General features: G+C 52.8%; 1 protein-coding gene across 12 annotated transcripts; it reads left to right on the plus strand.

The window, feature by feature from the left end:
* Positions 1-1,595: 1,595 nt before the first annotated feature.
* HNRNPC (heterogeneous nuclear ribonucleoprotein C) lies at positions 1,596-12,929 on the plus strand. 12 transcript variants are annotated; one of them, XM_065422925.1, is made up of 10 exons: positions 1,596-1,704; positions 3,888-4,042; positions 4,328-4,971; positions 9,423-9,686; positions 10,841-10,955; positions 11,494-11,541; positions 11,692-11,852; positions 12,070-12,183; positions 12,391-12,548; positions 12,629-12,929. In XM_065422925.1, exons 4-10 carry the CDS (start codon positions 9,446-9,448, stop codon positions 12,710-12,712), a joined length of 921 nt encoding a protein of 306 aa, XP_065278997.1. In that variant the 5' UTR covers positions 1,596-1,704; positions 3,888-4,042; positions 4,328-4,971; positions 9,423-9,445; the 3' UTR covers positions 12,713-12,929. The 12 variants fall into 12 exon arrangements, with proteins under 12 accessions (XP_065278997.1, XP_065278998.1, XP_065279000.1 ...); XM_065422926.1 differs by having other exon boundaries at positions 4,328-4,353; XM_065422928.1 differs by having other exon boundaries at positions 4,328-4,353; positions 9,426-9,686.
* The last annotated feature ends 1,014 nt before the right edge of the window (positions 12,930-13,943 follow it).

The raw sequence follows: 13,943 nt of genomic DNA on the forward strand, positions 1-13,943 counted from the left end.
AATGGGTAATGACTGCCTAGGTAGGAATACTGCTGAAAGGGATCTGGGGGTTATAGTGGATCACAAGCTAAACAGTCAACAGTGTAACGCTGTTGCAAAAAAAGCAAACATCATTCTGGGATGTATTAGCAGGAGTGTTGTAAGTAAGACACGAGAAGTAATTCTTTTGCTGTACTCTGTGCTGATTAGGCCTCAACTGGAGTATTGTGTCCAGTTTTGGGTGCCAGATGTGGACAAATATTGGAAGAGAAGAGCAACAAAAATTATTAAAGGTCTAGAAAATATGACCTATGAGGAAAGATTGAGTTTGTTCAGTCTGGAAAAGAGAAGAGTGAGAGGGGACATAACAGTTTCAAGTACAAAAAAGGTTGTTACAAGGAAGACGGAGAAGAATTGTTCTTGTTAACCTCTGAGGATGGGACAAGAAGCAATGGGCTTAAATTGTAGCAAGGACGGTTTAGGTTGGACATTAGGAAAAACTTCCTGTCAGGGTGGTTAAGCACTGGAACAAATTGTGTCGGGAGGTTGTGGAATCGCCATCATTGGAGATTTTAAAGAGAAAGCTGGACAAACACCTGTCAGGGATGGTTTAGGTAATACTTAGTCCTGCCAGGAGTGCAGGGGACTGGACTCAGCGACCTCTCACTGTCTCTCCCAGGTCTATGATGCTATGTGGGGAGGGGGGGTCTGCACCCCGAAACCAGCCCGCTCAGAGTCAGGCCCAGGGGAAGGGCACAGCTGGCTCTTCCCACCTCAGCCCCTCCCCGCCTCAGTTCATTGCCCCCTCCTGGCTCTGTCTCAGCCCCCATCCCTCTGCCTCTTGCCCCTCCACTTTCGCTCAAGGCCTCCCAGCTCCGCTCCTCTCTAGCCCCTCCCCACCCGAAAATCGGCCTCTGTCTGCTGTTGATTTGACAGGGTCGGTTTCAAAGCGGCCAATCACCGTTACGGGAAGGGAGCGGCCCGGCGCTGATTGGCGGAAGCACGACCTACCCGCTCCCGCGCGTTCGCCGCTAGCCGTTCCCACAGCAGGATCGGGGGCACCTTCGCTCACCAATGACAACGCGAGGAAACAGAATCGTCATCATCCCCACTGTGACCAATGGGAAGGCATCAGGGCGCAGGCCCCGGATGCAATTTCGCCGCCATGGAGCCCTTTCAGTCAATCAGACACAGTTGATCCCGCCTCTTCCTCGATTGTGGCTTATAAGAGTTGAAATGTCTTAGAGTGACAGACATGGCAGCCAACCAATGAGGACAAAAGCAGAGCAATCGCAGAGGCCTATACGCTAGGGCGGGGTCTGATGAGTTGTTCATCCAATCAGAAAGGAAAATGTAATAGAGACGGGGGAGAATGACAGGCCAGTCAGAATAGAAAGTTGGAGCTGGGTCAGGGAGTGACACGTTCCTCATCCAATCGTTATCTTTTTTTCCGTCGCATGCGGGAGAAAGGGGCAAGGCACTCCTAGCCTCGCCCTCACTCTCTTTGCTCTCATTGGCCAATATTGTGCTCGACTTCCATACTAGCCAATTACTGCTGAGAAGGGGGTTTCCCGCCCTCCAATGGAGGCGTGAAGGGGGCGGGCACAGATAAGTCCGGGCTGCGCGGCGCAGAGGGCGGCGTGGCCGCCATTTTGTGAGGAGCTCGGAGTGAGGCGGCCGCGGAGAGATAGTGAGCGTGACGCGGAGCTGTATTGGGGTCTAGCGGTGAGTGAGTCGTTCGCGAGCCTTTCCTGGGGGTTAATGGTGCGGTCCTGCCCCGGGAGGCATCACCCTCCCCAGTGACGGTGCGGGGGAGGGGCTCGGCGCACACATTGCCCCCCTCGCGGGAATGGTGCGGCCCTGGAGCGGGGGGGACGACGACACGCACAATCTCCTCCCCCGGTAATGGTGCGCGTCCCGGGCCCCGGGTGGGGGACACACATTCCTCTCCGGTAATAGCGGGTGGGAGGACATCTCCCCCCCCATAATGGTGCGGCCCGGGGGAGGGAAATTACCCTTTTCTTTGGGAAGGCCAGTGTCGGAAATGGGGGTGAGATAATGGTCTGTTCCGGGGGGAGAGTCTCCTCTTCGGTGGGGGGAGAATGGCGCTGCCGAAACAAAACCTCACTTTCTTCCCCGGAACTCGGAGACCAGGATAGGCGGGGCGGGGGAGTTCGGGATAACTGGTAAAGTAAATATCCTGCCTCAGGCGGACCCCCCCCCCCGGGGGGGGGGAATGGTACGTCCTAGCGAGTAGGATTGTGGGGGAGTGCCGGAACTTGCGATAACTCACTTGGTATGTGTTCCCTCCAGCCCCAGGAGAAACCAGTGCCCCCTTGCAGGGGGAGGAGGGCTAACCCCACACGCATGCCCCTTTGTGCTGATCCCCGTGGCTGAGATGGCTGAGACCTGGAGGTTGGCGGGAGGGGTGTCTGGGCAGGGGTGCTCTCTCCTCCCCCAGGATGTCAGATGGAGGGAGCCCAGATGCGCCTGTGGTGGTGGGGGGACCGCATGAGGGTGCACAGACCGCCTCCATGATCAGGATCGGCTGGCACATATACCCTCCCACAAAAAAACACACTTTGTTGGGAACACTTGCCATGGTACTCACATGGCAGGGAGGGGCCACACACTTAACCCCCTTATCATTTCTGGTTCAAGAAGTGTCTGTAAATGGTCCCTGTGCACAAACATCACTGCAGGGATTTGGGCAGCTGATGCAAATCAGTGCTGTGTGTGTGTGTCTACATGGGAGGTAACCAAACCTTGTGTGAAACAGCAGGCGTTTGGTGTCTGTTGTGACTCCAAACCGGAGTGTCAGCCTCCCCACTATCACACCACCTCTCTTGGGTGACAGTGGGCTGGGGAAACAACCTGTGGAGCTCAAATCCTAGAGGCATGGCCTCATGTAGACATTCTTGTTGTTTAATAAACATAGCAATAGGTGAGAGTGAGAGGATCCCGTCCCCCTATGCTGTAGGCTGGGACTCTGCCTTATTCCTAGTGATCAGAGATGATTTGAAGGAGAGAGTGACTTACAATGTGACTTATGTTGGGGTAACGCGGACCCTGCAGTTCAGGCTGTCCCTGAACCATGCCAAGGGAGCATGTGGTGGCAGTGTATACTAAAGGCACAGGACACTTCCTCTCCCAATGTCTCCCGCAGTACACTTCTGCACATCTAATCCACTTTCTGTGTCTGAGTTCTGAACGAGTGTGGTAATGGGCTTATCTACCCTGGGATCCTCCCCATCCCCTTTCATGCTGGATCAGATAGATGGGCCCATGTAGACTGGTATTTCTTTCACATCATATCCATGGCCCCTCAGGCCACAGGGCAGTGGGCCCACCTGGCCTGGTATCCCATCTCCAGCTATATCTAATGCTGGTCTCTTCAGAGAGAGAGAAGGCAGCCTCATCCCCTTTTCCAGTAGCAAGCTGCCTTCTGTAATACCTGACAGGGACAGGAAGGGGATATTTTCTTCCAACCCCAGGAGGTTGTAGTGCCTCAAACCCCCCACATTCCTGGAGTTCCAGTTATCTGACTTGCAGGTTCCTCTCCCCATCCTCTGTCAGGATTGGCTCCAGCATATGTATGTTCTCCTTCCCTTCGCCCTCATTGCCTCATGGTGTGTGAACATGATGCACCCCCACTTGAAGCTGCCTCCTGCCACAAGCTCACAAGTGTCTGTGCTCACAAGTCATCTGAGCTGCTTCTTTGGCGATAGGGAGAAGCAGAGAGATTAAGATGAAGACATGTTTCATCGCACCCAGAAACCTAATTGAGCCAGGGCATCTGTGAGCTTGCGGCCCCCTGGGAGGTAGGCAGGTCTCTTGGTGGGCGAGTGGGAGATGCGTGCAGTGTTTCTGAGGAACCCTGACTCAATCTGTCCCTTCTCCTTTCACAGGGCAGCGAGGCGAAACCCCATCCCTTCTCACTGGAGCTCAGCTTCGTTTTAACCCCCCTCCCCACACACACACACCTCCCAATTTTATAGAGCCATTTTAACGGTGTCCCCGTGGCCTAGCGCTCCCTGCGCCAAACTGGAGCTGGATTTAAGATGTAATTTTTAAAGTCTCTATCTCTATTTTTTCTGCAGCAGCTGGGGTAGTTGAGGAGCCTTTTCGCCCCTCATGAGCTGACCTCTCGGGTATTTTTAGAGTGAAATGATGATGTGCAAAGGGCTGTGATTGTCTCCTACCGAGAGCTCTCCCCAGGCGGTTCTGTGGTAACCGTGGCTGGAACAGAGAGAGAGAGGGAGAGAACAGAAATGATCGTTGCTGACTTGACCTTTTGGCACCTCCCGTTTTTCTAATCTGGGCTATTTTTATTTTTGTTTTTTTACAGTGAGATTTTTTTGATCTTCAGCTACAGTAAGTTATTCCAATTTTTTTTTCCATTTTTCCTGCCTTTCCACTGATTTCCTTTTTATTGTTGTTGCTAGTTACTATTACTATTATACTACTATAATGCTGATGACTTGACTATGCTGATATGTTGCTGATGGTGATGATAATGACACTGCTGATTTTTAACCGGATGAAATCGAGTTTTTCTGAGTGTTCCTGACTGTGGAAGGTTTTTAAATTTTTAAAGTGGATTGATCACGCTAACTCTTTTTTTCCCCCCCTGACTGCCTGGCTGCTGAGAGCGGGACCTGGTTTCTCCTGAATTGTTTTAGAACATCTCTGGAAGTCTGTATTTTTTTTATTTTTTTATTTTTTATTTTTTATTTTTAATCTTTCATTTGTACAATTTTTAAACTGTTGCTGCAATATGATGTCTGTGGTGCTGATCGCTCCTGATAGCAATGGCCCTTCCCCAAACAGCCCCTCTCCTCCTTTGACCCCCAAACCCTCCTCCCGCTCTTCCTCTACACCGTCCTTCCCTCACAAACAACCCACCACAACGACATGGAAACTCAGCCTGGAGCAGCAGCGGCAGCTGGTGGTACCACGTGCGGCGCAGATACAAACCCATCCTGGGCCATGGTAAGAGGTGTGAGGGCCAATAGGTTTTATTGCAAGCTTCAGCAGCCAGAACTAAAGGCCCTGGCATGGAGGAGGCATTGTTGTGGGTGCCAGTGTTGTATCTCAGGCGTGGTCCAAGGTTTGCTTGCTGCAGAGACATGCATTAGCAGAGCTGCAGGGTGTGGGGGTACTGCCATGGTAAGAGCCATGGTCATGTGACTCTGGTGGTGGGAGGGGAAAGATCAGCCGTGATAAGCAAGCAGGCTGTGTAAGTGTGGTCACATTTCCACTTCCAAAAGCTGCGTCACGAGAAGAGTTCTGGGTTTGAGAGAGACCGAGGAAGGGAAGCCATGGAAATCCTGTTCTCAACACACAATTAGGCTCAGCTGCCCCAGACGTGCAGCCTTCCAGCATCCATGAACCCTTCTGCTGTTCTCCTCAGATGTCCCTCCCAGTGAGGAGCCCGAAGCTGAGCACAGGATCCCAGGTGGGATCTTCTGAACCTGTGTATAGAGGGACTCTCCCCTCCCTGCTCTGGGACCGGAGGCCTTTGGGTTTGAGGGTCTTGGACCTGAGCGCCAGGTCCCAGATGGGGTCTCGCTAGAGCTGTATGTAGGTTGTTCTCTCTTTTCTTGTCTGTGGTTGGTATGTGCAAAAGCAGCAGGGGGTTGAACCACCTTTGGGGATGGAGCATGCTGACCTCACCATTCAGTGACATGCTCTCAAGTCCTGGAGTCCTCACCAAGCTCTGCTGAGGCCCCTCAATCCTGACTTGCAGCCGCCCCTGCTACTTTAGTCCAAGGGCTCCTGCAGCAGGGACTGCCACTGGCGCCATGTTCATTGTATGGTCCTTGAGCCCCTGGCAGATGCTCTGTCTGGCTGTCGAAATGCAGGTGTGTTAACTCACCAGCCCCCAACGCCTTGAGCTTTTGGGGAGTGGGGCTGTTTGTGTGGGGGGCAACAATCTTCTTTGCAGCAGAGTTGAGTGTAAAGGGTGAATCCCATCCTGAGAGATGGGGGACAGTTCTCAAGAAGTCTTCCAGACCTCTGTTCCCTTCCCCTCCCAGCCCCCTGCAGCTCCATGAGAGAACATCCCCTTTATTAGAGGCAAGTAGAAATAAAGCTGTACTCCATCTTCATGTCATGCAGCATGGCCCCCATGCTGATCCCTGCCTCATACCACTGATGCACAGTGCCTGTATACTGCCCTATGCCCATCATATCCTGTGCCTGTCTCCATCAGAAGGGGCAAGTCATTGCTCTTTCATGAACAGCTTCTTGTCTGTAGGGAAGCTGGGAAGGCATGCACAGAATGTCGGGGAGGGAGAGCACTTGGTGAAGTGCTTGGGTCTGAGGTGAGCCCCTATGTCACTGGGTGACCCAGAGAAGGTCACTCTGCCTCCTTGGTCTGAATTGGCTGGAGTGGAGCACAAGGCAGGATCTGCACGAAGACAGTCCAGCCCCTCACCACTCCCAGTATGGAAATGGCCTGCTGGGAGAAAGGGTCCAGGGGTCCACATGAGCCAAGATAGGGCTGCTCGTTCACATCCAGCCTGTCTGCTTCGCAAAGAGATTGGGACGGCTCCTCGTAGAGGGGAGAGAATGGAGGGTTACACAACAACAGCTGGTAGATCTGCAGTCGCATTACAGAACCAAGGGCAGAGTTAATGAAATGGAAAGGCAGCTAGTGTGATGCTACTAAAAAGGAAATCGTTTCATGCCATGGACACATAGCCAGTGGAACTCCCCATCACATGGTGTCGCTGAGGAGGCCAAGAGGTCGGTAGGGTCCAGGCAGATTGGGCATGTTCATCCAGAGTTCCATTAGCCGGGGTTAAGACTGGGATAGCCAAAAGTACTGAGGGGGGCTATTGCCCATGTCCCAAACTCCTAGGCTCCTTTTGGAAATCCCATCCTAAAACCCAAGGGTGGAAGGGATCTAAGCTTTCCTCCTTCAGACTCTGGATTGACCCAGAACTGTGGGGCCTGGGGGGGGGGGGAACTGCCTGCTGTGGGGTTTCTTAGCCCTTCCTCTGAGGTGGTGGCTGCTGCCAGGTGATTCCGGGCCAGACGGAGCCCTATGTGACTGGGTCTGGCACTGGCTGTATTCCAGGGTCAGGAAAAGTTGGAGAGCTAGGCAAGTGCCTAGGGCTAAGTGTTGGGCCTCTCCTTTCCGTAGGTGGTATAGTGTCTTCTGCAGCAACAGATGCTCTGGGGGCTTGTATACACAGTGTTCTTCATAGACTTGAAGGACAGAAGAAACAATCATGATGATCTAGCTTGACCTCATGCACATCAGGCTATAGAATCTCACCTATATGCTCCTGTAATAGGCCTGAAACCTCTGGCTGAGCTACTGAAGTCCTCAAACCTTGACTTAGACTTCAAGTTACAAAGAATCCACCATTTACTTTAGTTCAAACTATCAAATGACCCGTGTTCCACATTGCAGAGGCAGGTGCAACACCCCTCCCCCCCCCCCCCCCCCCGGGTCTCTGCCAATCTGTTCTGGGGGGAAATTACTTCCTGACCCCAAATATGGTGTTTAGACTCTGAGCATGTGGGCAAAACCCACCAGGCAGACACCTGGGAAAGAATTCTCTGTAGTAACTCAACCCTCCCCTTCTAGTGTTTCATTTCTGACTGTTAGGGATATTTGCTAATAGAAGTCACAGATGGGCCTTTTGCCAATGTAGGCAGCCTCATATCATCACTTCTATTAAACTTGTAAAGCTCAGTCTTGAAACAAAGTAGGTTTTTTTTTTTTTTGCCTCCACTGCTCCCCTTGGCATGGGATCTTGGAGTCATTGTGGATAGTTCCCTGAAAACATCCACTCAATGTGCAGCGGCAGTCAAAAAAGCGAACAGAATGTTGAGAATCATTAAGAAAGAGATAGATAGTAAGACAGAAGATATCATATTGCCTCTATATAAATCCATGGTATGCCCACATCTTGAATACTGTGTGCAGATGTGGTTGCCCCATCTCAAAAAAGATATATTGGACTTGGAAAGGGTTCAGAAAAGGGCAACAAAAATAATTAGGGATTTGGAACGGCTGCTGTATGAGGAGAGATTAATAAGACTGGGACTTTTCAGCTTGGAAAAGATGACTGGGGGGATATGATAGAGGTCTATAAAATCATTACTGGTGTGGAGAAAGTAAATAAGGAAGTGTTATTTACTCCTTCTCATAACACAAGAACTAAGGGCCACCAAATGAAATAAAGGGTACGTCTACACTTACCGGAGGGTCCGGCGGCAGGCAATCGATGTTCTGGGATCGATCCCGGAAGTGCTCGCTGTCGACGCCGGTACTCCAGCTCGGCGAGAGGAGTACGCGGCATCTACAGGGGAGCCTGCCTGCCGCATCTGGACCCGCGGTAAGTTCGGACTAAGGTACTTCGAATTCAGCTACGTTATTAACGTAGCTGAATTTGCGTACCTTAGTCCGAAGTGGGGGCTTAGTGGGGACCAGGCCTAATAGACAGCAGGTTTAAAACAAACAAAAGGAAGTATTTTTTCACACAATGCATAGTCAACCTGTGGAACTCCTTGCCAGAGGATGTTGTGAAGGCCAAGACTATAACAGGGTTCAAAAAAGACCTAGATAAATGCATGGAGCATAGGTCTATCAATGGCTATTAGCCAGGATTGGCAGGGATGGTGTCCCTAGCCTCTGTTTGCCAGAAGCTGGGAATGGGCGACGGGATGGATCACTTGCTGATTACCTGTTCTGTTCATTCCCTCTGGGGCATCTGGCATTGGCCATTGTCGGAAGACAGGATCCTGGGATAGATGGACCTTTGGTCTGACCCAGTATGGCCGTTCTTATGGTCTTCCAGAACTTCAATCCTATGATGGTTACAAACCTTTGTCTCATTTCATTCCTAAACTTGTTGATGGCCAGTTTATAGCCATTTGTTCTTGTGCCAACATTGGCCCTTAATTAAAACAACTCCTTCCTTCCTGGTGTTTATCCCTCTGATGTATTTATAGAGATCAGTCACATCTCCCCTCAGGCTTCACTTTGTTAGGCTAAATGAGGCAAGCGCCTTAAGTCTCCCCTCATAAGGTAGGTTTTCCATTCATCTGATCATCCTAGCAGGCTTTCTCTGCACCTGTTCCAGTTTGACTGCATCTCTTAAACATGGGAGACTGGAATTGCACACCATATTCCAGATGAGCTCTCACCAGTGCCTTGTACAATGGTCGTTCTAAAAGGGGGTGGATCTGGCTGGCACTGGATCACTCTGTAGCCATGGACAGGCCTTCCCTCTGCTCACCCAAGTCTAATTGTGAGAGTCCTGCCTTGTGCTGTGACTGGAGGTTCTGAGATCGCGGTCCCTCGTCCTAAAGCACTTGGATGCCCGGATGGAAGGCAGTGGAGACCGGACCTGGCTTCGAGATGCAGGGAGATGGGGTGTGTTCATTTCTGTGACTGTCCCTCTGACCAGCTCTCCCCACCCCAGCAGGTCCGTGCTGCGCGTGAGCCATGGCCAGCAACGTCACCAACAAGACAGACCCGCGCTCCATGAACTCGCGCGTATTCATCGGGAATCTCAACACGCTGGTGGTGAAGAAGTCTGACGTGGAGGCTATCTTCTCCAAGTACGGCAAAATTGTGGGCTGCTCTGTGCACAAGGGCTTTGCCTTCGTGCAGTACGTCAACGAGCGGAATGCCCGCGCTGCTGTGGCTGGGGAGGATGGCCGGATGATCGCAGGCCAGGTTCTAGGTGAGTGCCTCCTGGCTGCATCCCTAACTCAGATTAGATACCCCTTCCTGCACACCGAGGAGTATCGCGGGGTTAGCATGTGCAAGGTCCTAGGTGAGCGCCTCCTGACTGCATCCCTAAGCCAGACCAGACAGTCCTCCACCCTCACATAATTGGGAGATGTCAGGGATAGCATTGGCCTGGTCCCAGGTGAGCACCTCCTGTCTGCCCTAACCCTACCACACCATACCAGGGAGATTGCTGGCCAGACCCTTGGTGGGCGTCCCCTAGCTGTGCCTCCCGCCCCATCCGCGCGCACTGCAGAAGATAAGCTGATCACCAGCCAGGTTCTGTGTGAGCTTCACCCAGCACTCCCATCCTGGCTAGTCGTTGGGCTGTTGAGGTGCCCCGCTGCAGCGCCTGGTCATAGGAGCTAGGAGGGAGCAGGAGAACTGTGAACATGGAATGGATGGGGATGGGGGTGGGTGGGGGGGGTGTTTCAGAGTGGCAGGTTTCTGACCCTCTGCAGATCTCTGATACAAGAGATGCCACTGCCTCTTCCCCCAGGGCTCAGGTTTATCTCAGAAGCTATTACAGGCACTGGCCAGCAGCCAACAGACACCTAGTGCTGACCTGTCAAGGGAGGTGGGTGTGATGCTCAAGAAGTCTTGGGCACAGGGATGTGAATCGGGGGATGTCTGTGGGGCTCTATGGAGACTGAGGCACCCATTATGCAATCTGCCCCTTTCCCTGTTGCCAGTGCGTGGCTGGGTCACTGACACACACAGGCCCTGTTGCAAGCTGGATACATTGTGGTCACAGTCTGCAGTTGGGAATTTTCTCTGGGCAAGCCTTGCCTGTGTGGGGAGCCTTCCCGTTGCCTGGTCTCTGTGGTAGATGAGCGCTTGTGTGTCTGCTTCCCCACTGCCAGCTGTTCCCCATGGCCCATTTGGTGGGGCTGGGTACCAAGTCGTGCTGGAGAGGAACATGGATCATGCTATCACTTTATGCCGGTGAGCTGCACTGGTCAGAGCTAGCACTCCAGTGGGGGAGAGTGGCTCTGATCCAGGAGCTGTCCCCTATGGGCCTGGCTCCAGTCAGTCGAAGTGTTGTTAGTTCCTCACATCAATGAGGAGTAGGGCTGTCTGCTCAGCATGTGTCTGCTTCTCTTCCAGATATCAACCTGGCGGCTGAGCCGAAGGTGAACCGGGGCAAGGCAGGCGTGAAGCGGTCGGCAGCAGAGATGTACGGGTCAGTAGCTGCACCACCTTCTCCGTCCCCTCTAGTCAGGTCGGGACCCTTATGTTTTTTATATCGCGTTTATGCCCTGCGTGGGCACCTCTTCTCTCTCTCTCTTTCTGTCTCCCAGAGGTGGGGAGGGATGTTGGGAAGTGGCTGCACATTAGATGCCTCCCTTGGGTGTCTCGGGCTGCCTAGGCCCCTGCCCCAAGTGTCTGAATTGCTGGGGCTCCCTGGGTGTGGGAGGTTCTGCCCAGGCCCATCCCAGCTCGTAGCAGCTGGGTGGTAGGCAAACTGGAGAGACAGGTGCTGGTGGGTTTGCTCTGCAAAGCTACCCCTCCCTCCTGCAGCATGGCTCCGTGTGTGCGTGTGTGTATAACCTACACTGAGAAGCCAGTGAGTCCCTCAGGCTGGGCTGCTGGGTCCTGTCTCCCTCCATGAGGAGCAGGTTCGGTGCAGCAGCACCTTTTTCCCCACTTCCTCAGCAGGGTCCCTCCCCACCATCACCTCCTCCTTCTCCTCTTCCCCCCTCTCTCCCCCCCAGGCTGTCTGCCCATCCTGACCCTGTCTTATGGGCTTTCTTTTCCAGGTCCTCCTTTGACCTGGACTATGATTTCCAGCGGGATTACTATGACAGGTACGTTGAGTGTCCTGGGAGGATGACGATAAGCTTTGGCACTGCACACGCAATCTCTCAAGGGGCGTAACACTCTGCAGCTCAGTGTGCAGGTGGGTGCATGGAGGTCCTCCTGTTGCTCGGGGGTCACTGTTTTCCTCCTGCTCCTAGGATGTACAGCTACCCAGCACGTGTGCCCCCACCTCCCCCCATCGCCCGGGCTGTGGTGCCCTCCAAACGCCAGCGTGTCTCTGGCAACACCTCCCGCCGAGGCAAGAGTGGCTTTAATTCCAAGAGTGGTCAGCGAGGATCATCCTCCAAGTCTGGTAAATGTACGTGTCGGAGCCTGCAGTGCTGACTTGAGGAGTCTGGGGCGGGGTCAGACAGGCTGCAGGTGCCAGACCCATTCTGAGTAGTGTGTACTGATACTAACTTTCCCTTGCCTGTGCGGGGTCTTAAGGCCCTGCATTCCGGAGTTAGGGTTGCAGCCTGTACCCTGTTGGGATGGGTCCTAGTGGCAATCAGTCCCCTACTTCTCTTGGGTTTCAGTGAAAGGTGATGACATCCAGACCATTAAGAAGGAGCTGACCCAGATCAAACAGAAAGTGGATTCGCTGCTGGAGAGCCTGGAAAAGATCGAGAAGGATCAAAGTAAACAAACGGGTGAGAGGGGGGGTGGAGAAGGACGTGGGGCTCCCTCGGGGGACCCACGTTGGTTTGTCCTTGGTGTGGAGCTGTGGTAGGGTTGGGAGAATCCGTCCCCCTCCATGGGGTGTGCTTTGCTCAGGGCAGCCTCAGCTCCCTGGATGGCGGGTGGGCACGAGGCCCTGGGGTGGCATTTTCCCTGATACCCAACTTCACCCCCTGCAGAGATGAAGAACGAGAAGTCTGAGGAGGAGCAGAGCAGCAGCTCCATGAAGAAGGAGGAGAGCAACGTGAAGATGGAGTCTGAGGCTGGGGCAGATGACTCTGCTGAGGAGGGGGACCTGCTGGACGATGATGATAATGAGGATCGAGGGGATGACCAGGTATGAACCCTGAAACCAGAGAAAGCCAGGGCAGAGTGGGTGTCACTGTGGCTAACCCCTTCCTGTCCCCTCTCTCCCAGCTGGAATCCATCAAGGGTGACGAGAAGGAGGCGGAGGAAGGAGAGGACGACAGAGACAGTGCCAATGGTGAAGATGATTCCTAAGCCACTGGCGCAACCCCCCCAGCAAGGTGCCCACCTGAGATTGAGCCTGTCACCGGCCCCTCCCCAGCCTCCTTCTCACTGCCCGCCCACGTGTTCATGGTGTTGTCTCCCGCCACGCCCTTGGCTCGCCCCATAGTTCTGTTAAATCCCCTGTAATTTTCCTCTTTTAATTTTGATACCTTTATGATTTAACAATAAAAAAAAAGTATGGTTTTTACCTGGTGCATCTACCTGCATCTGTCCACCTGGGGGTACCCTCTGGTCTAGTATATGCAGCGGCATCTGCCACATTGGAGGGAGATTAAGGCATAGAGCAGTTGGTGAAGGGGACAAGTAGGAGCCAGGATGTACCACAAGAAGTTTTTGGTGGGGGATGCATGTCTCATAGTGCAAGCCAGGGGTTTGTGCGCTGGCAGATATCCTACTCCTGGAGCTGAGTATCATTTCTCCAAACGTATTATCATCTGGGCTCAGGCTGCTGCCTTGTTTGCTGGGATGCGGAAAGGCCCAGGTCTTCTCTGAGTCCCAGTCACAGGCTGGATGAGAGGTTCAAAGGACAAAACCTGATTAAGGGGCACTAATGCTTGAGCTGCCTGATAGTTAATGAATATGTACCAGAAAAGCAAGGAGACATGGCTGCTGCTTCCAGTTCAGATTTGAGACACGCACACCTTGACTCTTCCAACCAAGTTTACCCTTTCTGAGGTTAAACACGGGCCTCTGTATGTGTGGGGTGGGAGGAGCATAAATCTGATTGTTCACCCCCTTTTAAGACTAAAATGTTGAGAACTTGTCTGTGGGTGGGTGAGGGCTGAGACATGACAGGTTGGGTTCCAAACTCATCCGTAAGGACCTGCCTGCTCGAACGTTCCCCAGTTTAGGGCTGGTCCTGTTTTCTGTGGAATGGACCCTGGACTCTGGGATGCTGCTCCCTGATTAACTTGTCCCTCTTGAGTAAAGATTGGATTTAGTTGAGGACAAAGCAGACTTTCTGTGTGAGTCACTAATGCTGCAATGTTGTGTACTCTTCTAACACGCAAGCCTAGGATGTTGTGCCCTTTGGGGGTAGCTGAGGCAATGACTTACAGCTGAACTCTGTCTGCTAGTGCTGAGGGTTTGTGTGTTCTGTAGCCATTATTGGACAGACTTCTGCATATGGGTTTGGGCATCACTATCTTAGGGAAAACATCCGATTTGCCCTGAAGTGCATATAAGTGTTTGGTTACTGCAC

Source organism: Emys orbicularis (assembly GCF_028017835.1).
Source record: "Emys orbicularis isolate rEmyOrb1 chromosome 12 unlocalized genomic scaffold, rEmyOrb1.hap1 SUPER_12_unloc_2, whole genome shotgun sequence".
NCBI lineage: Eukaryota > Metazoa > Chordata > Testudines > Emydidae > Emys > Emys orbicularis.